The 25,839-nt window shown below is 43.5% G+C and overlaps 1 protein-coding gene across 6 annotated transcripts in view; it reads right to left on the bottom strand.

Moving 5' to 3' along the window:
- The window catches only part of LOC139412715 (girdin-like), an 82,692-nt gene extending 61,559 nt beyond the window's left edge, over window positions 1–21,133 (bottom strand). For 5 of the 6 annotated variants that reach the window (XM_071159424.1, XM_071159398.1, XM_071159390.1 and 2 more), the window contains exons 1-3: window positions 20,413–20,675; window positions 20,183–20,283; window positions 1,916–2,024 (exon numbers count right to left, since the gene is read on the bottom strand). In XM_071159424.1, the coding sequence (XP_071015525.1) occupies window positions 1,916–2,024; window positions 20,183–20,283; window positions 20,413–20,475 (273 nt within the window). In that variant the 5' untranslated portion in view covers window positions 20,476–20,675. Of the gene's footprint in view, window positions 1–1,915; window positions 2,025–20,182; window positions 20,284–20,412 lie in introns of all 6 variants that reach the window. The other variant, XM_071159416.1, reaches the window with a different exon arrangement.
- Window positions 21,134–25,839: the final 4,706 nt, after the last annotated feature.

The raw sequence follows: 25,839 nt of genomic DNA, 5'->3' as shown, positions 1-25,839 counted from the left end.
CTACTAAGGGTCTTATTAAAGGCTCTTGGCTCTGTGACAGATCATTTTGAAAGACATTTTGAGAGGGCCTAGCAGGGCTTTCTCAAGGCTAATGACCTGTCGATAAACAATGGCCCTGTTTCAATGAGATGTTCAAGGGATGTTTATATTGGATGTTCCAAGTTAATGGACATTCTTTCTACCCAAGTAGGACTGTTAACCAAGCTTTGACCAGAGCCTTGGCCATCATCCTACTCTTCAATATGGTATTTAGCAAATATTTGTCTTACCTTTTAACTCTGGACTGGTGGAAATGAGCCCGTAAGTAAGCATTTCAGTGTAAAGTCTACACCTGCTGTGTTTGGTGCATGTGACCAATAACATTTGATGATGAGCATTGGGCTTATTGGAATGAGACTATGTAGTAAGCATTTCACTCTTAGTTCACACATGTCCTTTACGAAGCATGTGATGAATAAAATTAGATTGTATTTCAGTTGCTGCTATGAGACTTGCTGAGCTGCAGATGATTATCGAAAGACCAATGACAGAGACTTCGTGGGAAATCCTCTCTTCACTGAGACTGTGATGCTTGATAACTCCCACACCTTCAACTCCAAGCATTCCAGCAGTTTATGTTGTGCATGCTGGATCTCGTACTACCTGATCATCATTCAGAGTGCCAAGACACACTGAGACGACCAATTATCTCTTCCAGCAGCAACGCCTTCAGCAGAAACACCAAATTATCATGGCTGAAATTCTTTGTTGCCCTCTATGTGAAGTACTAAATGTGTTCCTTCTTGACTGCGAGGTTGGCAAAAAGCTGCTGGACAGATGTGCTGACTGCTAGATAAGCTTTCCATGCTAGAGGTATCACTACAGACCCTGGTTCAATTCCAGGCTGTATCACAACCGGCTGTGATTGGGAGACCCACAGGGCTTCGCAAAATTGGCCCAGCGTCGTCCGGGTTAGGGATTGGCAAGGGTAGGCCTTCACTGTAAATAAGAATTTGTTCTTAACTGACTTGCCTCTCACTCAACATCAACAAAACAAAGGAGATGATCGTGGACTTCAGGAAACAGCAGAGGGAGCACCCCCTATCCACATCGACCGGACAGCAGTGGAGAAGGTGGAAAGTTTGAAGTTCCTTGGCGTAAAAAGGTTAAATAAAAAATACATGTAGGATATTAAGACCAAAGCCCCTCCCCTCTGCAATCATGGCATATACCAGATCGTCAGCAGGAAGCCCCCCCTTCCCTCTGTCCATCAGATTAATTGGAAGTCTCTCATTACTTGAGCAGAATGGAAATGATTAACTGTGCTCTGAGATTACTCTCACATGCAAGAACATGATATGATCTAATGCAGTAAAAACCTCAGCTGAGCAGCAAAACAGAGACACTACAGAGGCAGACAGCTTTTAAAGTTACTATAGTGGGGAAGTAACTCCTAATTTTGTGTCCATTTTAATACTGTTCAGAGCCTTCACAAAACTGAAGCCAAAATACATCCCGGATCTGCATTAGTGAAAGCGTGAGACCCACATCAGTGTTTCAGATCTAAACCTTTGACTGTCTGCATGCAGCTCCCGTCCATTTATAGAATCCTCTGTGACATCTGGATGGAGGTCCCTGTCCCACATCACACCAACCACAGACATCTTCAAATATGTGTGTTTATACTTATTTTCCAATGTGTGTGTGTGTTTATAGGATAGTTTAAATGTAAGTGTGTGTGTGTGTGTGTACGTACGTCCAAGGCAGTCTCCACTGAAACTTGTCTTGCTGACAAACCTCAGAGACAAATACGTCATTGATCCCAAATAGCTAGGAGACACATGGTTTCAACAGCTCAGCACAACGAACCAGACCTCAGCACCAGATGCACTCTATCATGTTTCCATTAGAGCTTCAGGGTTCACTGTACACTCACCTGGTAATAGGACTTGATCTGTCGGATCAGGATGGAGAGGTTTTGTATGCGCAGTGTTGAGTCATTGTTCACTTTCTTGTTGGTTCTTTGAACAGTGGCTTTAGGATTTCTATGGGGAAGAAACAGATGAGAATAACAGCAGAGATGAGACAAATCCATTCGGAACTGTAAATTCTGCTGTCTGTCACTCAGTCAAATGCTGCATTAGCAATACCGTGATAAGTGAGTCAGTAACCAGGTTGCCATCCAACCTTTTTTTGCAAGTATACTGAACAAAAATCGAAAATGCAACAAGCAACAATTTCAAAAATTCATATAAGGAAATCAGTCAATTAGAATAAATAAATTAGGTTTCTAATCTATCGATTTCACATGACTGGGAATACAGATATGCATCTGTTGGTAACAAATACCTTAAAAGGAAGGTAGGGGTGTGGATCAGAAAACCAGTCAGTATCTGGTGTGACCACCATTTGCCACATCTCCTTCATACACGTCCATCCAGAGCATCCCAAACATGCCCAATGGGTGACATGTCCAGTGAGTATTCAGGCCATAGAAGAACTGGGACATTTTCAGCTTCCAGGAATTGTGTACAGATCCTTGCGACATGTGGCCATGCATTATCATGCTGAAATATGAGGTGATGGTCGTGGATGAATGGCACGGCAATGGGCCTCAGGATCTAGTCACGCTATCTCTGTGCATTCAAATTGCCATCGATAAAATGCAATTTTGTTTCTTGTCCGTAGCTTATGCCTGCCCATAACATAACCCCACTGCCACCATTAGGCACTCTCCACACATCGCGCTGACAGAAACAAACATCTTTCTGGTAAGAAGAGGGGCGGAGGCGTATGCCTCATGGCCAACGTGACATGGTGTGATGAAAGAAACATACAGGAACTCAAATCCTTCTGTTCACCTGATTTAGAATTCCTCACAATCAAATGTAGACCGCATTATCTACCAAGAGAATTCTCTTCGATTATAATCACAGCCGTATATACCCCCCCCCAAGCAGACACATCGATGGCTCTGAACGAACTTTATTTAACTCTCTGCAAACTGGAAACGATTTATCCGGAGGCTGCATTCATTGTAGCTGGGGATTTTAACAAGGCTAATCTGAAAACAAGACTCCCCAAATTTTATCAGCATATCGATTGCGCAACCAGGGGAGGAAAGACCTTGGATCATTGTTACTCTAACTTCCGCGACGCATATAAGGCCCTGCCCCGCCCCCCTTTCGGAAAAGCTGACCACGACTCCATTTTGTTGATCCCTGCCTACAGACAGAAACTAAAACAAGAGGCTCCCACGCTGAGGTCTGTCCAACGCTGGTCCGACCAAGCTGACTCCACACTCCAAGACTGCTTCCATCACGTGGACTGGGAGATGTTTCGTATTGCGTCAGATAACAACATTGACGAATACGCTGATTCGGTGTGCGAGTTCATTAGAACGTGCGTTGAAGATGTCGTTCCCATAGCAACGATTAAAACATTCCCTAACCAGAAACCGTGGATTGATGGCAGCATTCGTGTGAAACTGAAAGCGCGAACCACTGCTTTTAATCAGGGCAAGGTGTCTGGTAACATGACCGAATACAAACAGTGCAGCTATTCCCTCCGCAAGGCTATCAAACAAGCTAAGCGCCAGTACAGAGACAAAGTAGAATCTCAATTCAACGGCTCAGACACAAGAGGCATGTGGCAGGGTCTACAGTCAATCACGGACTACAGGAAGAAATCCAGCCCAGTCACGGACCAGGATGTCTTGCTCCCAGGCAGACTAAATAACTTTTTTGCCCGCTTTGAGGACAATACAGTGCCACTGACACGGCCTGCAACGAAAACATGCGGTCTCTCCTTCACTGCAGCCGAGGTGAGTAAGACATTTAAACGTGTTAACCCTCGCAAGGCTGCAGGCCCAGACGGCATCCCCAGCCGCGCCCTCAGAGCATGCGCAGACCAGCTGGCCGGTGTGTTTACGGACATATTCAATCAATCCCTATACCAGTCTGCTGTTCCCACATGCTTCAAGAGGGCCACCATTGTTCCTGTTCCCAAGAAAGCTAAGGTAACTGAGCTAAACGACTACCGCCCCGTAGCACTCACATCCGTCATCATGAAGTGCTTTGAGAGACTAGTCAAGGACCATATAACCTCCACCCTACCTGACACCCTAGACCCACTCCAATTTGCTTACCGCCCAAATAGGTCCACAGACGATGCAATCTCAACCACACTGCACACTGCCCTAACCCATCTGGACAAGAGGAATACCTATGTGAGAATGCTGTTCATCGACTACAGCTCGGCATTCAACACCATAGTACCCTCCAAGCTCGTCATCAAGCTCGAGACCCTGGGTCTCGACCCCGCCCTGTGCAACTGGGTTCTGGACTTCCTGACGGGCCGCCCCCAGGTGGTGAGGGTAGGCAACAACATCTCCTCCCCGCTGATCCTCAACACTGGGGCCCCACAAGGGTGCGTTCTGAGCCCTCTCCTGTACTCCCTGTTCACCCACGACTGCGTGGCCACGCACGCCTCCAACTCAATCATCAAGTTTGCGGACGACACAACAGTGGTAGGCTTGATTACCAACAACGACGAGACGGCCTACAGGGAGGAGGTGAGGGCCCTCGGAGTGTGGTGTCAGGAAAATAACCTCACACTCAACGTCAACAAAACTAAGGAGATGATTGTGGACTTCAGGAAACAGCAGAGGGAACACCCCCCTATCCACATCGATGGAACAGTAGTGGAGAGGGTAGCAAGTTTTAAGTTCCTCGGCATACACATCACAGACAAACTGAATTGGTCCACTCACACAGACAGCATCGTGAAGAAGGCGCAGCAGCGCCTCTTCAACCTCAGGAGGCTGAAGAAATTCGGCTTGTCACCAAAAGCACTCACAAACTTCTACAGATGCACAATCGAGAGCATCCTGGCGGGCTGTATCACCGCCTGGTATGGCAACTGCACCGCCCTCAACCGTAAGGCTCTCCAGAGGGTAGTGAGGTCTGCACAACGCATCACCGGGGGCAAACTACCTGCCCTCCAGGACACCTACACCACCCGATGTCACAGGAAGGCCATAAAGATCATCAAGGACATCAACCACCCGAGCCACTGCCTGTTCACCCCGCTATCATCCAGAAGGCGAGGTCAGTACAGGTGCATCAAAGCTGGGACCGAGAGACTGAAAAACAGCTTCTATCTCAAGGCCATCAGACTGTTAAACAGCCACCACTAACACTGAGTGGCTGCTGCCAACACACTGGCACTGACTCAACTCCAGCCACTTTAATAATGGGAATTGATGGGAAATGATGTAAATATATCACTAGCCACTTTAAACAATGCTACCTTATATAAATGTTACTTACCCTACATTATTCATCTCATATGCATACGTATATACTGTACTCTATATCATCAACGGTATCCTTATGTAATACATGTCTCACTAGACACTTTATACTATGCCACGTTGTTTACATACTCATCTCATTTGTACATACTGTACTCGATACCATCTACTGTATCTTGCCTATGCTGCTCTGTACCATCACTCATTCATATATCCTTATGTACATATTCTTTATCCCCTTACACTGTGTACAAGACAGTAGTTTTGGAATTGTTAGTTAGATTACTTGTTATTACTGCATTGTCGGAACTAGAAGCACAAGCATTTCGCTACACTCGCATTAACATCTGCTAACCATGTGTATGTGACAAATAAAATTTGATTTGATTTTGATTTGATTTGTTCACAACATTGACATCAGCAAACCGCTCGCCCACACAACGCCATACACGTGGTCTGCAGTTGTGAAGCTGGTTGGAAGCACTGCCAAATTCTCTAAAATTACGTTGGAGGCGGCTTATGGTAGAGAAATGAACATTAAATTCTCTGGCAACAGCTCTGGTGGACATTTCTGCAGTCAGCATGCCAATTGCATGCTCCCTCAAAACTTGAGACATTTGTAGCATTGTGTTGTGTGACAAAACTGCACATTTTAGAGTAGCCTTCTGTCCCCAGCACAAGGTACACCTGTGTAATGATAATGCTTTTTAATCAGTTTCTTAATATGCCACACCTGTCAGGTGGATGGATTTTCTTGGCAAATGAGAAATGCTCACTAACAGGGATGTAAACAAATTTGTGCACAACTTTTGAGAGAAATAAGCTTTTTGTGCATATGGAACATTTCTGGGATTTTTATTTCAGCTCATGAAACATGGGACCAACACTTTACATGTTGCGTTCATATTTTTTGTTCATTGTACATGTCGGATAAAACAAATGTCATGACAGGACTCATGGAACCGGAATTTTTTTTCGTAAACTTTACAAATGTTGACAATGTGGGAGGGATCATTATGTGTTGGTAAAATGAATTATGCAATAAACTTCTTCTTTTTTTAAAAATTGGTGGAAGAAAGGCTTTTATGAGTAAATATTGATATAATAACCATCATATCGAAGTAAACCTGAAGTCACGCGATGGCGTGTGGTCCTCCCACTACGACTATTAGGCTACAGATTAAATAAATGATGATGAACTTCACAGGATGGGAAAAGGGCAAGTTGATGAGCTTGATGCTCCTTTCCAATAACCAGTGAGGGTCTTATTCTGGTTACATGATAAATCGATGCTTGGCTGCCGTTTAAAAATAAAAATAACTCTCACTCTTTTGTCCATAATAATTTCATCATGTAGGTTTTACATGCACTTCAGCCAGCTAGACCGCGCATGCAAATACCAGAGTGGGCACACTCGCTATATAATGCCTTTTTTTTTACCACAAAATGTATTTTTATGTGCCCTAAGTTATCACACAAGTCAATTTAATGGAAACATCTCTTTTGGGAAAATGTGCATATGGTTTATATGCAGATTTGAGAATGTTCGCATTAAAATGTGTTGCCAATTGGATGGAAACCTAGCTAGTGTTTTAACATTGACATTTCTCATGGTTAGGTTGAGGACCCCAGTACTGACAGAGCTAGGTCTTAACTGTGTTGTTAGTCTGTGACAGTTTGCAGCAAAAACAACTTAACTTATTACTTTGAGGCAAGTGTGAGACTCAGCGTAGAGGTCGACCGATTATGATTTTTCAACGCCGACACCGATTATTGGAGGACCAAAAAAGCAGATGCCGATTAATCGCCCAATTTTTTTAGATTTTTTTTTTTAATAATGACAATTACTACAATACTGAATTAACACTTATTTTAACTTAATATAAAACATCAATAACATAAATTTAGCCTCAAATAAATGAAACATGTTCAATTTGGTTTAAATAATGCAAAAGCAAAGTGTTGGAGATGAAAGTAATATCTGCCATGTAAAAATGTGTGCCATGTAAAATATGTGCCATGTAAAAAAGCTAACGTTTAAGTTCCTTGCTCAGAACATGAGAACATACGTATGAAAGTTGGTGGTTCCTTTTAACATGAGACTTCAATATTCCAAGGTAAGAGGTTTTAGGTTGTAGTTAATAAAGTATTTATAGGACTATTTCTCTCTATACCATTTGTATTTCATATACCTTTGACTATTGGATGTTCTTATAGGCACTATAGTATTGCCAGTGTAACAGTATAGCTTCCGTCCCCCTCCTCGCCCCTACCTGGGCTCGAACCAGGAACACATCGACAACAGCCACACTCGAAGCATGGGGAATAACTACTCCAAATCTAAAAGCGAGTGATGTTTGAAACAGTATTAGCGCACACCCAGCTAACTAGCTAGCCATTTCACATTGGTTACACCAGCCATTAGGCTGATAGGCTTGAAGTCATAAACAGCGCTGTGCTTGCGAAGAGCTGCTGGCAAAACGCACGAAAGTGCTGTTTGAATGAATGATTACGGGCCTGCCTGCTGCTGCTCAGTCAGACTGCTCTATCAAATCAGACTTAACATAATAACACACAGAAATACGAGCCTTTGGTCATTAATATGATCGAATCCGGAAACTATCATTTCGAAAACAAAACCACATAAATGAATGCGAAAAACTGCATCTCCTCTTCTCCTGTACATTTGGTAGTGGTTGCGAGTGTCAGCAGTGATGGATATAAACCAAGTAAATTCAATGTGGATTTACCTCACTATATCGCTATTGGATTAGCCAAATCTCCCTCGGCTGGTGAAATGGCCTCTCCCTCTGAAGGCCTCTCCTTTGCTCTTCTTTGGTAGCTAACTCAGCCGTCAATCGGTAAGTCTCTGCTCTCTCTACTTGTTGTTGTGTTCTGTGGGTTCCTGCCTGTGCTAGACTAGTTGTTCTCTGGCTTACTACTTAGCTATGTCGACCGTGGTGGTGCGCTAGCTAAGCTAGCTAAAATAACAAACTTTAGCTGGCTGGCTTACTGGCTAAGATAACTGCCTATACTGGTAGGTAACATTATCTGATAACTGATTAGATGGCATTATGTATTTCCAAAACACTGGTTTACTATAATGTGCCTGTACGCTAGGTGTTGATAGCAACTGGCTGACTCACACAGTGCTAATGTTAGCAGGCTAGCAGGGCTAACGTTAGCAGGCTGGTTGGTTAGCAACCTTGCAAGCAGATTTGTAACAAATTCATAAAGTATTTGCTTGTAAATTGGCTGAAAATGACATTGAAACCAGTAGTCATGTTATATGTTTGACGTTATTTTTGTTGGGAGTTGAAATTCTAGGGAATAGGCTGGCTTGCCAGGTCTTCCATAAAACATTTTCCGACATGGCTTTGGTATTGTTCGGAATTCTGATAGTTTTTTTAATAATAACTTGAAAAATAGAGGTGTAACTTCGCATTGGGAGTTTTGATGCATATACTAATGCAAATCCATAGTTACATGTGGTAACAATTTTGCTACCTACCCTTTAAATAAATCAACAGCTTAGTATTCAATCATGCATTCTAAATAATTTTGTGACATTGTTTTTAAAACGACTAGATAGCACAATTTGAGGGATTCATTGTGTAGCTACACTATATATACACACAAAGGTATGTGGAAAACATTTAAAATTAGTGGATTAGGCTATTTCAACCACAACTGTTGCTGACAGGTGTATAACATTGAGCACACAGCCATGCAATCTCCATAGACAAACATTGGCAGTAGAATGGCCTTACTGAAGAGCACAGTGGCTTTCAACGTGGCACCGTCATAGGATACCACCTTTCCAACAAGTCAGTTTGTGAAATGACTGCCCTACAAGAGCTGCCCCAGTCAACTCTAAGTCCTGTTATTGTGAAGTGGAAACGTCGCAAAGTGGTTGGCAACATCAGCTTTCAGAAAAGGACCTCTGAGTACTGAAGCTCGTAATAATCGTCTGTCCTCAGTTGCAACACTTACTACTGAGTTTCAAACTGCCTCTGGAAGCAACGTCAGCACAATAACTGTTTGTCGGGAGATCCATGAAATTGGTTTCCATGGCTGAGCAGCCTCACACAAGCCTAAGATCATCATGCGCAATGCCAAGCGTCGGCTGGAGTGGTGTAAAGCTCGCCGCCATTGGACTCTAGAGCTGTGGAAACGCATTCTCTGCGGCGGCGCACAATTGCCCCAGCGTCGTCCGGGTTAGGGAGGGTTTGGCCGGCAGGGATATCCTTGTCTCATCGCGCACTAGCAACTCCTGTGGCGGGCCGGGCGCAGTGCACACTGACCAGGTCGCCAGGTGTACGGTGTTTCCTCCGACACATTGGTGCGGCTGGCTTCCGGGTAGGATGTGCATTGTGTCAAGAAGCAGTGAGGCTTGGTTCGGTTGTGTTTCGGAGGACGCATGGCTCTCGACCTTCGCCTCTCCAAGGTCTGTACGGAGGTTGCAGCGATGAGACAAGACTGTAACTACTACCAATTGGATACCACGAAATTGAGGAGGAAAAAATGAGGTAAAATAAATAAAAAATTTAAAGGGAAAAAAGAAACGATTCTCAAGATCGTGCACACTAATGAGATGCAATTGAGCCCACACCACTACACTGTCTGAGCCAAGGACTACATGCTTTCTGGTAAGTTTTGATTACAATACTGGGTGGGGTGAATATATTTTACGACATACATGATTTGTTGTTAACTTGTAAATAGTAGCCAACAACAAAGTTTGTTTAAATCATTTCTAACTTGTTAACAATTTCTGCTAGTAGGTTTTTGCTGCCATGTGGGTTTTAGCTTGCTTGAGCCTGCTAACTGAAGAGTGTTAATTCATTCATGGAACATGTCATTTCCATACATGTTCCATTTTAAAACATTTGTCTTACAAAGGAGTTGTTTAATCTAACCGCTTAACTATTTATCTGTCATTTCTTTTAACTCATTGTTTTCTAAACTTTACAGGAAAATGCCATGGGCACTATCTGAATTCACTGCAGCTAATGTAGTTGGAAAAGCTGTGTACATTTGCAAATACTGTGCCAAATCATATGTGAAGAATGCAACAAAGATGCAGAATCATCTGGCCAAGTTCATAAAGTTCCCTCAGCGCTCACAACAAGCAACCTCTGACACCTTATCGATAGTAAAATCATATGTGAAGAATCAGAAGGTTTTTTGACTCAATGGAGGAACGTTGTCAGAGAAATGCTGATGAATGTCTTGCTCAAGCTGTGTATGCAACTGGTTCACCTCTGATGCTCACAGGCAATGTGCATTGGAAGTAGAGGTCGACCGATTAATCGGCGCGGCTGATTAATTAGGGCCGATTTCAAGTTTTCATTACAATCGGTAATCTGCATTTTTGGACGGCGATTATGGCCAATTACATTGCAATCCACGAAGAGACTGTGTGGCAGCAAGGAGCCAAGATAAGTTGCTAGCTAGCATTAAACGTATCTTATAAAAAACAATCAATCTTAACATAATCACTAGTTAACAACACATGGTTGATGATATTACTAGTTTAACTAGCTTATCCTGCCTTGCATATAATCAATGCAGTGCCTGTTAATTTATTATCGAATCCCAGCCAACTTCGCCAAACGGGTGATGATTTAACAAAAGCGCATTCGCGAAAAAAGCACAATTGTTGCACCAATGTACCTAACCATAAACATCAATGCCTTTCTTAAAATCAATACACAAGTATATTTTTAAAAAACCTGCATATTTAATTAAAATAAATTCATGTTAGCAGGCAATATTAACTAGGGAAATTGTGTCACTTCCCTTGCATTCTAAGCAAGCAGAGTCAGGGTATATACAGTAGTTTGGGCCGCCTGGCTCGTTGCGAACTGTGTGAAGACCATTTCTTCCTAACAAAGACCTTAATTAATTTGACAGAATTTTACATAATTATGACATAACATTGAAGTTTGTGCAATGTAACAGCAATATTTAGACTTAGGGTTGCCACCCGTTCGATAAAATACAGAACGGTTCCGTATTTCACTGAAAGAATAAACGGTTTATTTTCGAAATTATAGTTTCCGGATTTTACCATATTAATGACCTAAGGCTCGTATTTCTGTATATTTATTATATTATAATTAAGTCTATGATTTGATATTTGATAGAGCAGTCTGACTGAGCGGTGGTAGTCTGCAGCAGGCTCGTAAGCATTCATTCAAACAGCACTTTCCTGCGTTTGACAGCAGCTCTTTGCAATGCTTGAAGCACAGAGCTGTTTATGACTTCAAGCCTATCAACTCCTGAGATTAGGCTGGCAATACTATAGTGCCTATAAGAACATCCAATAGTCAAAGGTATATGAAATACAAATGGTATAGAGAGAAATAGTCCTTTAATTCCTATAATAAACTACAACCTAAAACTTCTTAACTGGGAATATTGAAGACTCATGTTAAAAGGAACCACCAGAATGAAATCTGGTATTCTCATGTTCTGAGCAAGGAAATCATCATCGGTCAACTTCTAATTGGAAGAGATTTCTAAATGTTCTTTGCCCAGCATACACCCCTCCAACCAGACATGCTTTATCTACTCTTTTTGCTGGATGCAGAGTTCAACAGAGTTCAAGTGAAGGTCAAGCAAATCATAGAGAAAGCAGACTGTATTGCAATCATCTCTGGTGGGTGGTCGAATGTTCGTGGGCAAGGAATAATTAACCACATCATCTCCACCCCTCAACCAGACACACCGGTCTCTGCATTGCAGATGAGCTGAAGGCAGTCATCAATGACCTTGGACCACAGGAGAAATTTCCACTGGTTAGAGAAAATGCTGCGAACATGAAGGCTGCTTGGTCTAAAGTGGAGGAGTCCTACCCTCATATCACACCCACTGGCTGTGCTGCTCATGCATTAAATCTGCTCCTCAAGGACATTATGGCACTAAAAACAATGGATACGCTACAAGAGAGCAAAGGAAATGGTTAGGTATGTGAAGGGTCATCAAGTTATAGCAGCAATCTACCTCACCAAGCAAAGTGAGAAGAATAAGAGCACCACATTGAAGTTGCTCAGCAACACCTGTTGGGGTGGTGTTGTCATCATGTTTGACAATCTCCTGGAGGGGAAGGAGTCTCTCCAAGAAATGGCCATATTACAGTCTTCCGATATGGACAGCTTCATCAAGAGGGTTCTCCTGGATGATGGATTTTGGGAGAGAGTGGTAAGCAGCCTGAAACTCCTGAAACCTATAGCAGTAGCCATTGCACGGATTGAGGGAGACAATGCCATCCTGTCTGATGTTCAGACTCTGCTTGCAGATGTCAGAGAAGAAATCCTTACTGCCCTGCCCACCTCACTGTAGCTCCAAGCAGAGGAAACTGCAGTTCTGAAATACATCAAAAAGCGTGAAGACTTCTGCCTGAAGCCCTCACACGCCGCAGCGTTCATGTTGGACTCCAAGTATGCTGGCAAGAGCATCCTGTCTGGTGCAGAGATCAACAAGGCCTATGGTGTCATCACTACTGTGTCTCGCCACCTTGGCCTGGATGAGGGCAAGGTTCTTGGCAGTTTGGCGAAGTACACTTCCAAGCAAGGGCTTTGGGATGGAGATGAAATATGGCAGTCGTGCCAACATATCTCATCAGCCACCTGGAGGAAGGGACTTTGTGGATCTGAGGCTCTTTCCCCTGTTGCCTCCATCATCCTCCAAATCCCACCAACATCAGCCGCCTCAGAGCGCAACTGGTCCTAGTTTGGGAACACACACACCAAAGCACACAACAGGCTGACCGATACAAGGGTTGAAGAATTGGTGGCCATCAAAGGCTTTTTGAGCCTGACAACGGGCCATCCTCAACAAGGTTGGAAAGTGACAGTGAAGATGAGGCCTCAGAGTCTGATGTTCAAGAGGTGGACATTGAGGAGGTCCAGGGAGAAGACATATAAGCCTGAGAGGAGGACAACCAAAGCTTTAGTTTCTAGACTATCATTTTACAGATGTATGTTGAAAACGTTTTTGGGAGATGCGATGGATCATTGGGGATCATTCAATATTCCCTTTCTTTTGATGTTCAGTGAAATCATCCCATGTGAAGAGTCAACTCTAATTAAAATTCAACATAACTAAATTGTTTTTTAAAATTTCTATTGGAAGGATTTAATCATTTTTAATTATGTCTACTTATGATAAGGTAAAATGTTTATGTTTCTGTCTCCATATGTTATGGTAAATATATCCAATGCAAAAAACATTACATTTAAATGGTATTAATATTAATTTGCATATATTTCCGTTAATTCCCATATATTCCCGTTAATTCCGACGGAAAGTTTCCACCTCTGAATATTCCTCAAAATGTGCAACCCTACTTAACGCTACAGCATACAATGACATTCTAGATGATTCTGTGCTTCCAACTTTGTGGCAACAGTTTAGGGAAGGCCCTTTCCTGTTTTAGCATGACAATGCCCCCATGCACCAAGCGAGGTCCATACAGAAATGGTTTGTCAAGTTCGGTGTGGAAGAACTTGACTGGCCTGAGCAGAGCCCTGACCTCAACCCCATCGAACACCTTTGGGAAGAATTAGAACGCCAACTGCGAGCCAGGCCTAATCGCCCAACATCAGTGCCCGACCTCACTAATGCTCGTGTGGCTGAATGGAAGCAAGTCCCCGCAGCAATGTTCCAACATCTAGTGGAAAGCCTTCCCAGAAGAGTGGAGGCTGTTATAGTAGCAAAAGTGTGACCAACTCCATATTAATGCCCATGATTTGGGAATGAGATGTTCGACGAGCAGGTGTCCACATGTAGTGTACCTGAAATTCAATAAAGTGGAATTGAACGATTGAACATTAACAAGACATAAACATAGGAATATACTGTAATCTCATCTTTCTTCACAGACCATATGACCGAACAAACCATCAAAGTTGACCCAATTTCTGAGTCTTTCCTCTACCGCCTGTCAGTTCAGACCTGTGCTTTGATGATCATCAACCAAAGGTTTTGGACCAACATGGTTTACGAGCTGAGAGATTCAGACATGCAGGCCTCTTTCACTGGTCAGATGTCTCTGGATACTCTCCTCTGACCACCTTTCTCACTGAAGCCCATCTGATGGTGCGACCATGCAGCGCTGCACTGATCTACTGGTCTAGTCTGGAGATCTTAAAGCTTTGCTGATAAAGACTATGCATGTCCCAATGTTGGAGGACTGCACGATTATTCTTTATGACAAAATAACTCATTAGTCGCATGGCCATTTAACTCATTAATGGCATGGTTATTAAATCTATAGTAAACAGGGTTGTGTGTATACATGCGTGTGTGCATGTACGTGAATACACGCCTGCATCTGCGATCCAAACGTTTTGCATTGATGTCTAACACAACCCCATGGCTGATTTCAAATTAACCTTGACACAATTTCTTCCCTCACCATTAACTCTGTTCTAGATAATTCCATGAAAGACCACTCTACTCAGTAAGAGATAAAACGGTCTTTAAATGAGTCTCCGTCATAATACCCATGATTGAAAAAAGAGGCCCGTTGCCAAGCAACTGCAAAATGTAATAAACAAGTTTCCAGCGTCTTCCTAAAATCCTGTGTTGATAAATATAAGCAGTAGGGCATAGAAAAAAAAATAAAAAGGCCCAATTCATGAGACCAGGGAGCTTCATTGAACTATGAACTCAGCTAAATAAAAAATGACAACAATAATGATTTTTAATGAAAGCCACCATCCCTGAGAACTGACTTGTCTATACAGCGGATGCGTTGAGGCCTTTTGATCAGCTGTGCTCCCACACACACTGCCGCCTCAGTCTTGCAAATCAGAAAGACAGGGTCCTCTTTAACAGTGCTCTGAATGGCACTGGCCACGTGACCCTGCCGCTCATTCAGAGCCCTCCAGAGGAACCCTGTGGGGGGTCGTCTTAACCCCTTAATTAAATAGCATGGCGGGAGCTGTAATCCTGTCAGGCCGAGCTCTGGTTGCACAGAGAGGAAGCTGGGGAATGAGGATGCTAATTTAGTAACTCACATCTCTATACATCACAGGGCCAGAAACACACAGCCAATTCAATGTGCCATGAAAACACAATCCCAATCCTGCCACGGCTTAGTTTTTTTGGGCTGAGCCCCCCCCCCTCATTGGACAACATCACCCCCAGTGTTACTGGCTGCGGGCGCCTGAATAGGGGCCTTTGTGAGGTCGACAAAATCTAAATACTGTACCACACTGATTAAATAGGCTTTGAAAAACGGAGAGTCAAAGCACAAGTCAATAGTCAATGCAGAGCACAATACCGCCCGGGGGATCCTACGTGCGCTGCGCTGGGGAGTAACCTACTTCTGACACGCTGCATCAAAGTCAGTGGGGGCAGAGGGTAGAGCAGGGAACGGCTGCCCAGTGAGCCTCTCAGTCCAAACTAGGGTTGGGCGGTACCCAGAGTTTCATACCGTTACTGTACCATACCGGGGTATACCATATTACAGGAAGTTCACACAAGGGGCGCTATTTCAACAAAAAAATACACACCATTTAGGGAGCAGGGATCTTGACACAGGCGGGGATTGCATGTCTCTGTTGTATCCAATAAACTTGATCTTGACGTCTAGCCACTTAGCTAGCAAGTTAGGAAACCAAATAAAGCTGGAGCCCTGAGCTTGGTATAATTTATTTCACACATCTTAGATTTCTTATAGTTATACTTAACTTATAGTTAGTTATAAGCAGTGACTTAACCCCCAACAACAGTATTGAAAATGATACTGTCTGTATTTCAAAATACCCCGGTTTACTGTGTATATATAAGCCTAGTTAAAAACCACACTAGGGGAAGAGGAGTGATGACTTCTCAGCCACTTGGACGGCTAACTAGCGGAATTCCCAGAGAATATGCAGTACTATGCAGGCAGGAAGACAGTGAAGCAGAATGACTGTGTGTGTGTGAGAGAGAGAGAGAGAGAGAGAGAGAGAGAGAGAGAGAGAGAGAGAGAGAGAGAGAGAGAGATGGAGCTGCTGTAGTGCTTTGCCATCGTTTCATGTGTGTGCATTTATTTTGTCAGCTCTCAGCCCCTTACAGACAGCACCGGTATCACGGCAATCTACTGAAATATACTCTCTCTACAGGAGAGCACATACATGGTATATAATCCAGGGAGAGGGAACGGCGGCAGTAGGTACTGTAGCTCAGCCTTATTTTCAAGCGTTTTAATGGATAGTTTGTTCTCTATGGAGCTTTGTGTCATTGCTGTACATTTCCATTGGGCCTTTCCTATTCCTGTGAGTCTCTGCATGGCCTGGTTAAAGCCGAAGCCTTTCAAGATCACAACAGCTGTTTCCTGCATGTATGACTCACATGGCTTTTTACAGCTCAACATCCTCAATAGTCTAGTGACATCAGACATGTCCCCTGTTTACGTGACCATTCAAAGACAGAACAAACAGCTCTGTTGTGTTCACACCAACCATAGGTAGAGAGATAGGGAGATATGTATTGGTTCAGGCACATAGATGGTAAGTAGTCTAGGAAGAGAGGGAGATCTGTGGCAAATAACTGCCAAGCAAAATGGTGGAGGATGCAGCATCTTCTGTCTGACTGGATGGCTGTCTGTCTATCTATCTGGCTGGCTGTATATCTGGCTGGCAGTCAGTAGCCTACGACTGAAGCATTTGATCTCCAAGGATAAAGAACCCAGCTGTGGAGAATTCAGCAAATACACACCAGCCATCCAGCAAGAATACAAATTATACCCCTTCTACCGAAGCACCGGAGAGAACAAAAGCAGGAGGCGTGCTGCTCAGTGAAAACACAGGGAGAGAGTGTGCAGAGAGGCGTGTTGTGTCTGGTTCATCAGTGTGCAGAGAGGTGGTGGTGCTGACGCTGTTGCATCTTATAACCCGTTTTTCCAGGTGAAAGAAACCATGTAGGGGTGTGAATTGGGGGGCTGCTGGAGATTTTAATCCTATCTGATTAAGATAATGAAAATGTTGTCATTCAACAGATTTCTTATCTATCTTATCTTCCTCTAAACTGTGTTAAGTGGTCATGTCGGGTTGGGAGTGGGCCGCGCTTGGTCAGTGCTTTTGTCCTGACGGAGGTGTTGAGAGAGGGGCTCAGGAACACAGGTAGGGTGGTTTCCTTACAAATGCTGCATGGCTTCAGGTGGAATTCACGTGTGTATGTCACACATGCTCAATAGTCTCATTGATCTTAGCTTCATGGACTTTGAGGTGATTGCATATGAACACTGAAATGGGAGATATTAATACTAACAATATCACTTCCAGAATGAGGGGGATGTAGTATGGCCTTGATACATAAATCTATCTTCAATGCTTCTAGCTCGGAATTGGACACAATTTGACCTTGAGGTCAACCTTTGCAGACACTATGAACATGCAGCCAGTCACCTTATTCCAAATGTTGACCTAAACCATTCTAATTTATTATGCATGTACAACCAGATTATTTTTTTTACCACTGTGATGAGAAGAGGGAAATTACAGTTTTCTGTCCAGTCTGTGCTTCACCCAAACAGGTCGCTGAAGGGAGGTCTAATTGGCTGGGCAGTAGTGACTGAGGGGCAGAACAGAGACACCACACCATCTGTGCCTCCAACTAGCCGTTAGATTATCCAGCCGGGCTTCCTGGACAACTGACGTCTGCCTGCCTCCCTGTCAACAGCTTGCAGAGAGAACTATTACAAAATAACATACATACAGCTGCTTAAATCATTTGGAGACCCAATCTGTGTACAGTATGTGATGAATCACACACATTCATTATTCAACAAGGGATGCTTCAAATGGTAGTCAGGTAAACTCAGAATTTGGACAACAAGCTCTACAACTTGTTTTATGTTCATTTCATGCAGTACATGATGCATCCTCTACTAGAAAGATGTGCAAAGCTAAAAGTCTTCACAGCCCTGTGATAGAAGGATGATTGCTGTATGCCTTGTAGAAGTGCATTTTTAAATGGATAGTTTTAATCTTCTCTCGATAATGGCTGCTCATGGGAAAGACTGAGCCCCCCCTTTACGAGGCTATATTGATCACAGGCAGGTCAATATCAAGTATGCCTACCATTACGCCCACAATAACAGCACTCTGCAGGAGTTTCAACACAGACACAGGCAGTGAGAGGGTTGGCATGTTTGGCAAAGCCATTAGCTTTGCAAACCTCTGGGCGGTTAATAATGCTCCCTGCTCCGCATGTGTTCTGAATTCAGCATCATTGCAGACATCATCACATTTGGTAGCTATGACCTGTTGAACAGGCTGAATGAAGCCATATGAGCGGAACCAAATCAACCAGTAACCTGGTTAATATTAACTACATCTACCCTCACAACAATTCTATTATACAACTAAATGGACCACTGGAGGCACTGCATTTTGATAGGGGCCAATCAAATAAATCACAGAACATGCAGGACTAAAATAAGTTGATCCAGCTAAAGGTAAATGTTTACCAGTAAAAGATGACATTTAAAAGAGCCAATGTAGATGAAACTGGTGTAACTAAACATGTAGCCGTCATAAACTGAGACAAAGACCTGATTCACAACAGCTTCTGACAACGTGCCCTCTGTGTGAGAGTCTTGCTGGGCAGACTAGTGCCAACAGCTGCCCAAAAATGTACTACACACACACACACACACACACACACACACACACACACACACACACACACACACACACACAAAGCTAGGATGAAATGACTGGCCTGCCCCAACATCCTGCTGACCAACAAGCACAGCTGAACTACAGTTAATTAAAAATGAAAACTGTTCTTGAGCTGAGAATCAACAATTCCAAATATGAGGCTTTGACATGTTATATTGGCAATTGTAAACTAGTCCTACTAGTATGACGACTGGGGTAATGGAAATGAATACAGCACCAAATTTGCTGAAACAGAACCGAGTAGGGTTTGCAAGGTCATTGGCAACCCAGTAAGACTAGAGAGCCTAGGACAGTGTTGCCAAGGCAGCATGAGGCCAGATCGTAGTAGGCCTACCTGACAACTGTGAGATAATTGGCACAGTAGAGTTTAGACCTGTTAATAGAATGCATGATAAGTAACAAGCTTACAGTGAGCAAGGAGAGAGTGCTCGACAATAACACAAAGGAAATTCATGTGATGTTTGCCTTCTGGTTTTGAAGTCAAAGGGCGATAATGTCAATAATAAATGTCAGAGGCACTGGTTAATTGGATTAGGGGTGTAATTGTTATTCTACACGTACAGGATTAATACGCCAAAATTGACACACTGTATCATGCACACCTAGCCCAGACAAAAGCATGGGTGGAGACCGCCTTCTTATTTATCGTGCGTGTCTGTGATCATGGCAGAGATCGACGGATTCCTCATTTTGAATCTTCACCAAGGGGTCGGCTGGGTGATTGAGGCAGAATAGCCGCCCTCCGTACAATTCTAGCAGGCAAGAAGAGCACGCGCCAGGGAGTCTTCCAGTAGGCTGCAGATGACACTTCACGTTCTGACATTTTTTTGTGACTGACTGCTCGAGTGGAAGATAAACTGATGCCGACTCGAGCCATCGATACAGAACTCGAGGTGGTGGAACTGACTGCATAAAATACCTACAATTCACACTGATTTCATTCTGATTTACACCCCATCCTTGCATCGTTGGTTGACATATTTCACTAATGAAATGTGTCATTCTAAGAAATTAATAAAAACATTGTTTGAATTTAAGTCCTGAATTTGTATCAATAATAATTTATGTGTGCATGAGTGTTTGCGTCGACTGTAACCTACAGTGCAGGGCGAACGTTGACCAATGGATCAGAGAAGCATGCGTGGCCATTCATTAATTGATTCATGTGAAGAGAGTACCCATAAAAGACAAATACGCTACTACTTACATCTCAAGCATGATCTCGTTTAAATAAATGCCATCCACTAATTCAATGTATTCCGATAGTTTGGTGCCATCGTTTCCAGATGAATGCCCAGCCGCCTTAACCTGAAAAATAGGACAATACGCCAAATATGTCAGCAAAACCAAATCACTTTTAATTTAGCATTTATTTTTGATACCCAGCTTAATTAGGAGACTCAAATTCCATGAGAATAGTTCATTAGGGTGCCTTACCCAGGCGACCAAAGGCGTGAGCAGAAATTGCTCCAGCAACGGCGTAAAAACCTCGCTTCCCATTTCCTTGTGGTGGACAGCAACAATTCCAGAGAATATGAATTAAATTGTATTTCTCCTTGTCGGGGAATATTCTCAACGTCGGTTTTCACCCCTCTGAACACGACCTTAATTTAGACGCCGTTCATATGCTTGGTTTAATTAAACATAAACTCATTTCGCCGATGAAGAACAAATGTCCATAGACGTCTGGTTTTGCTGAAAAATGTAATTAATCCACAATTCTCCGACCAGCAGCTACCTTAGATTGTCTTGCTACTTACTTACTAAAGGACAAGGAATCCATCAAAAAACATTAAACCATTGAATCCCATCTAGTCTGTGCCTGTAAAGGCAGCTGACCTATCTACAGCTAAATTATGTGCTAAACTAAGACATTAGACCTGTACTGGTAGGCTAATAATATAGAAAATGGTCCATGAAACAAAAATCTAACGTTGAATGATGACGAAGCACAGAGCTATAAACATTAACTGCTTTCCTCCAATGGACGTCGAGTTAGAATATTCTGTAAAAAAAAAAAAAAATGTATATATATGCTCTTCCCATCACGTTCCTTTTAGTCTTGAAGGTTGCATTTTCCCCCGCATAAAGCCAACGATTGTTCCAATTATATATATGCCAGAGATGTCCTTCTCCTATCACTTAGTCACTTGGCTGGAAAAGGGGAATAACGGCTGTATAACCTACTACTGGGTGATTTGAGTCTACTGATGGAGCTCTGCTCTAGACGAAGTATCGCCCCCCTCGACTCCGTTTCCATTCCAGCCTCCTCGTTCATCCGTAGAGGACGTGTCTTCTTCCGCCAAAAATCAAATGCGCTCAAGAAAATAGGGCGCAAGCACATTGTCAGATAGAACAATGAGCTAGTTAGTTCTTTGACGTTGTCATGGACATTTCCCCATCCACATGAAATGCACTATGTTGTATATAGACATAGAGACTAGATTACCAGGGCATAACCTCAAATGTATTATGTTAGGTTGATTCACATTTTATGTGTCAGCTTTGTCAGTGATTATAGGTAAAGTGAGTCTGTCACTAGGCCTATGCATTGTGTGCAGCCTATGTAGGTTATGGGTTGTACTCATATAATAAATGATCTCAAACAAGACTAGAGAAATAATTTGTGTTAACACATAAAGCCCAATAATAATGTCCAGACAAGGAATGAAAGTAAAAAGAAATAGCTGCCAAGCAGTGACTGATTATTCATTGAACTGACAATGGTTGAAGGCATTTCAGTGACACCTTGTGGATATCATACAAAATGTGCACAATGAGGAGGATGAATCGAAGGTTTGTTCCCTCCCATACATAACCTGCAACATGTAAGACTACATGCAAATCCCCGCTGCAACTTCAAAAACAAAATCTAGGGACAGCACAGCAGCACACCATATGCAACTTCATGAACATATTCAATCTCTCCCTATCCCAGTCTATTGTCCCCACTTGCTTCAATATGTCCACCATTGTTCCTTTGTTACCATTGTTACTCTCCAAGAGAGTAAAGATAACTGAACTAAATGACTACTGCCCGTAGCACTCACTTTTGTCATCATGAAGTGCTTTGAGAGGCTAGTTAAGGATCATATCACTTCTACCTTACCTGACACCCTAGACACAATTCAATTTGCTTACCGCCCCAATAGATCCATAGACGATGCAATCGCCATCGCACTGCTCTATCCCATCTTCACAAGAGGAATACCTATGTAAGAATGCTGTTCATTGACTATAGGTCAGCTTTCAACACCCTAGTACCTTCCAAGCTCATCATTAAGCTCGGGGCCCTGGGTCTGAATCCCGCCCTGTGCAACTGGGTCCTGGACTTCTTGACGGGCCGCCACCCAGGTGGTGAAGGTGGGAAACAACACCTCCAATTTACTGATCCTCAACAGAGGGGCCCCACAAGGATGCGTGCTCAGCCCCCTGCTGTACTCCCTGTTCACCCATGACTGCGTGGCCACGCACGCCTCCAACTCAATCATCAAGTTTATAGACGACACAACAGTAGTAGGCCTGATTACCAACAATGACAAGACAGCTTACAGGGAGGAGGTGAGGCCCCTGGCAGAGTGGTGCCAAGAAAATAACATCTCTCTCAACGTCAACAAAACAAAGGAAATTATCTTGGACTTCAATAAAGAGCTGCAAAATCTGGATCCCTACAAATCAGCCGGGCTAGACAATCTGGACCCTCTCTTTCTAAAATGATCAGCCGAAATTGTTGCAACCCCTATTACTAGCCTGTTCAACCTCTCTTTCGTATCGTCTGAGATCCTCAAAGATTGGAAAGCTGCCGCGGTCATCCCCCTCTTTAAAGGGGGACACTCTAGACACAAACTGTTATAGACCTATATCCATCCTGCCCTGCCTTTCTAAAATCTTTGAAAGCCAAGATAACAAACAGATCACCAACCTTTTCGAATCCCACCATACCTTCTCCACTATGCAATCTGGTTTCAGAGCTGGTCATGGGTGCACCTCAACCACGCTCAAGGTCCTAAACGATATCATAACCCCCACTGTGCAGCCATATTCATCGACCTGGCCAAGGCTTTCGACTCTGTCAATCGCCACATTCTTATCGGCAGACTCAATAGCCTTGGTTTCTCAAATGACTGCCTCGCCTGTTTCACCAAGTACTTCTCATAGTTCAGTGTGTCAAATCAGAGGGCCTGTTGTCCACACCTCTGAAAGTCTCTATGGGGGTGCCACAGGGTTAAATTCTCGGGCCGACTCTTTTCTCTGTATACATCAATGATGTCGCTCTGCTGCTGGTGATTCTCTGATCCATGTCTACGCAGACCGCAGAGGACACCATTCTGTATACATCTGGCCCTTCTTTGGACACTGTGTTAGTTAACTTCCAAACAAGCTTCAATGCCATACAACACTCCTTCCGTGGCCTCCAACTGCTCTTAAATGCTAGTAAAACTAAATTCATGCTCTTCAACTGATTGCTGCCCGCACCCGCCCGCCCGACTAGCATCACTATGAACGGTTCTGACTTAGAATATGTGGACAACTACAAATACCTAGGTGTCTGGTTACACTGTAAACTCTCCTTCCAGATTCACATTAAGCATCTCCAATCCAAAATTAAATCTAGAATCAGCTTCCTATTTCGCAACAAAGCCTCCTTCATTAATGGTGCCAAACATACCCTCGTAAAACTGACTATCCTACCGATCCTTGACTTAGGCGATGTCATTTACAAAATAGCCTCCAACACTCTACTCAGCAAATTGGACGCTGTCTATCACAGTGACACCCGTTTTGTCACCAAAGCCCCATATACTACCCACCACTTCGACCTGTATGCTCTCGTTGGCTGGCCCTCACTACATATTCGTCATATTCTGGCTCCAGGTCATCTATAAGTCTTTGCTAGGTAAAGCTACCCACTACCCACCTTATCTCAGCTAACTGGTCACCATAGCAACACTGACCCGTAGCACGCGCTCCAGCAGGTATATTTCACTGGTCATCCCCAAAGCCAACACTTCCTTTGGTCACCTTTCCTTCCAGTTTTCTGCTGCCAATGACTGGAACGAATTCCAAAAATCACTGAAGCTGGAGTCTTATTTCTCCCTCACTAACTTTAAGCATCAGCTGTCAGAGCAGCTTACCGATTACTGTACCTGTACACAGCCAATTTGTAAATAGCACACCTAACTACCTCATCCCCATATTGTTATTTAGCCTCTTGCTCCTTTGCACCCCAGTATCTCTACTTGCACATCATCATCTGCACATCTATCACTCCAGTGTTAATGCTAAATTGTAATTATTTCGCCTTTATGGCCTATTTATTGCCTTACCTCCCTACTCTTCTACATTTGCACACACTGTACATAGATTTTTCTATTGTGTTATTGACTGTACGTTTGTTTATGTGTAACTCTGTGTTGTTGTTCTTGTCGCACTGCTTTGCTTTATCTTGGCCAGGTCGCAGTTGTATATGAGTACTTGTTCTCAACTGGCCTACCTGGTTAAATAAAGGTGAAATAAAAAAATAAAATAAAATAGGGAGCACGCCCCCTATCCACATCGAAGGGACGCAGTGGAGAAGGTGAAAAGCTTCAAGTTCATCAGCGGGGAAGAAAGCACAACAGCGCCTCTTCAACCTCAGGAGGCTGAGGAAATTCAGCTTGGCCCCTAAGACCCTCACAAACTTTTACAGATGTATAATTGAGAGAATCCTGTCGGGCTGTATCACTGCCTGGTATGGCAACTGCACTCCCGTAACCGCAGGGCTCTCTAGAGGGTGGTGCGGTCTGCCCAACGCATCACCAGGGGTACACAGCCTGCCCTCTAGGATACCTACAGCCCCCGATGTCACAGGAAGGCCAATAAGATCATCAAGGACATCAACCACCCAAGCCACAGCCTGTTCACCCCGCTATCATCCAGAGGCGAGGTCAGTACAGGTGCATCAAAGCTGGGACCGAGAGACTGAAAAACAGCTTCTATCTCAAGGCCATCAGACTGTTAAATAGCTGGTTACCATCCAGTTACTCAACCCTGCACTTTAGAGGCTACTGCATACTGCATACTGCATACTGTTTTACTCATTTCATATGTAGATACTGTATTCTATTCTGCTGTATTTTAGTCAATGCCACTCCGACATTGCTTGTCCTATCATTTATATATTTCTTAATTACATTATTTTACTTTTAGATTTGTGTGTATTGTTGTGAATTATTAGATACTACTGCACTGTTGGAGCTAGGAACACAAGCATTTCACTACACCCAAAATATGTGTATGTGACCAGTAAAATTTGATTTGATTTAATTTGAACTCTACCCATCAACTAGCCAGCAGATTCCAACCCTACCGTAACGCTTGTTTACACTGAGCTGCACAAGGGTCGGAATGCAAACATGTATAAGTTAAGACACTGTGAGATATCGGTCAGAGCTGGTGTGACATATCTCACACCGGAAACGCAGTGTCTTATAGCTGATTTATGGTTAATCAGGCAATGCTTGATCTGGCAATGCAGGCCGGAGGCTCCATACGGAAGGTGTGACACAATTGCGGAGCCTCCGGTGGCTTTTGGAGGCCAAATCAAGCCCCGCATGGCGATGCCGAGCACCTCCCAAATTTTGTAACAATGCGGAGGGCTCCGTATAACTTCCTTCACAACAGCTCTGCTCAACAGCTCTGCTCCGTGAAGCGCAGGAGGTATGAATGCCCTGACTTCTGCAGAGGCCGTAGGGTCGGAACGGTAGGGTCGGAATCTGCTGGCTACCCATCAACCATCATGACCAGATCTCAGTTGCACTTGGGGGAAACTACCATACCTACAGTGTGCCTGAGATAGACATGGTCTGCCTTGAAACAATGAAT

Source organism: Oncorhynchus clarkii, chromosome 1 (assembly GCF_045791955.1).
Source record: "Oncorhynchus clarkii lewisi isolate Uvic-CL-2024 chromosome 1, UVic_Ocla_1.0, whole genome shotgun sequence".
Classification (NCBI taxonomy): domain Eukaryota; kingdom Metazoa; phylum Chordata; class Actinopteri; order Salmoniformes; family Salmonidae; genus Oncorhynchus; species Oncorhynchus clarkii.
Note: the sequence above shows the minus strand (reverse complement) of the source record. Positions and strands in the feature narration are given on the sequence as shown.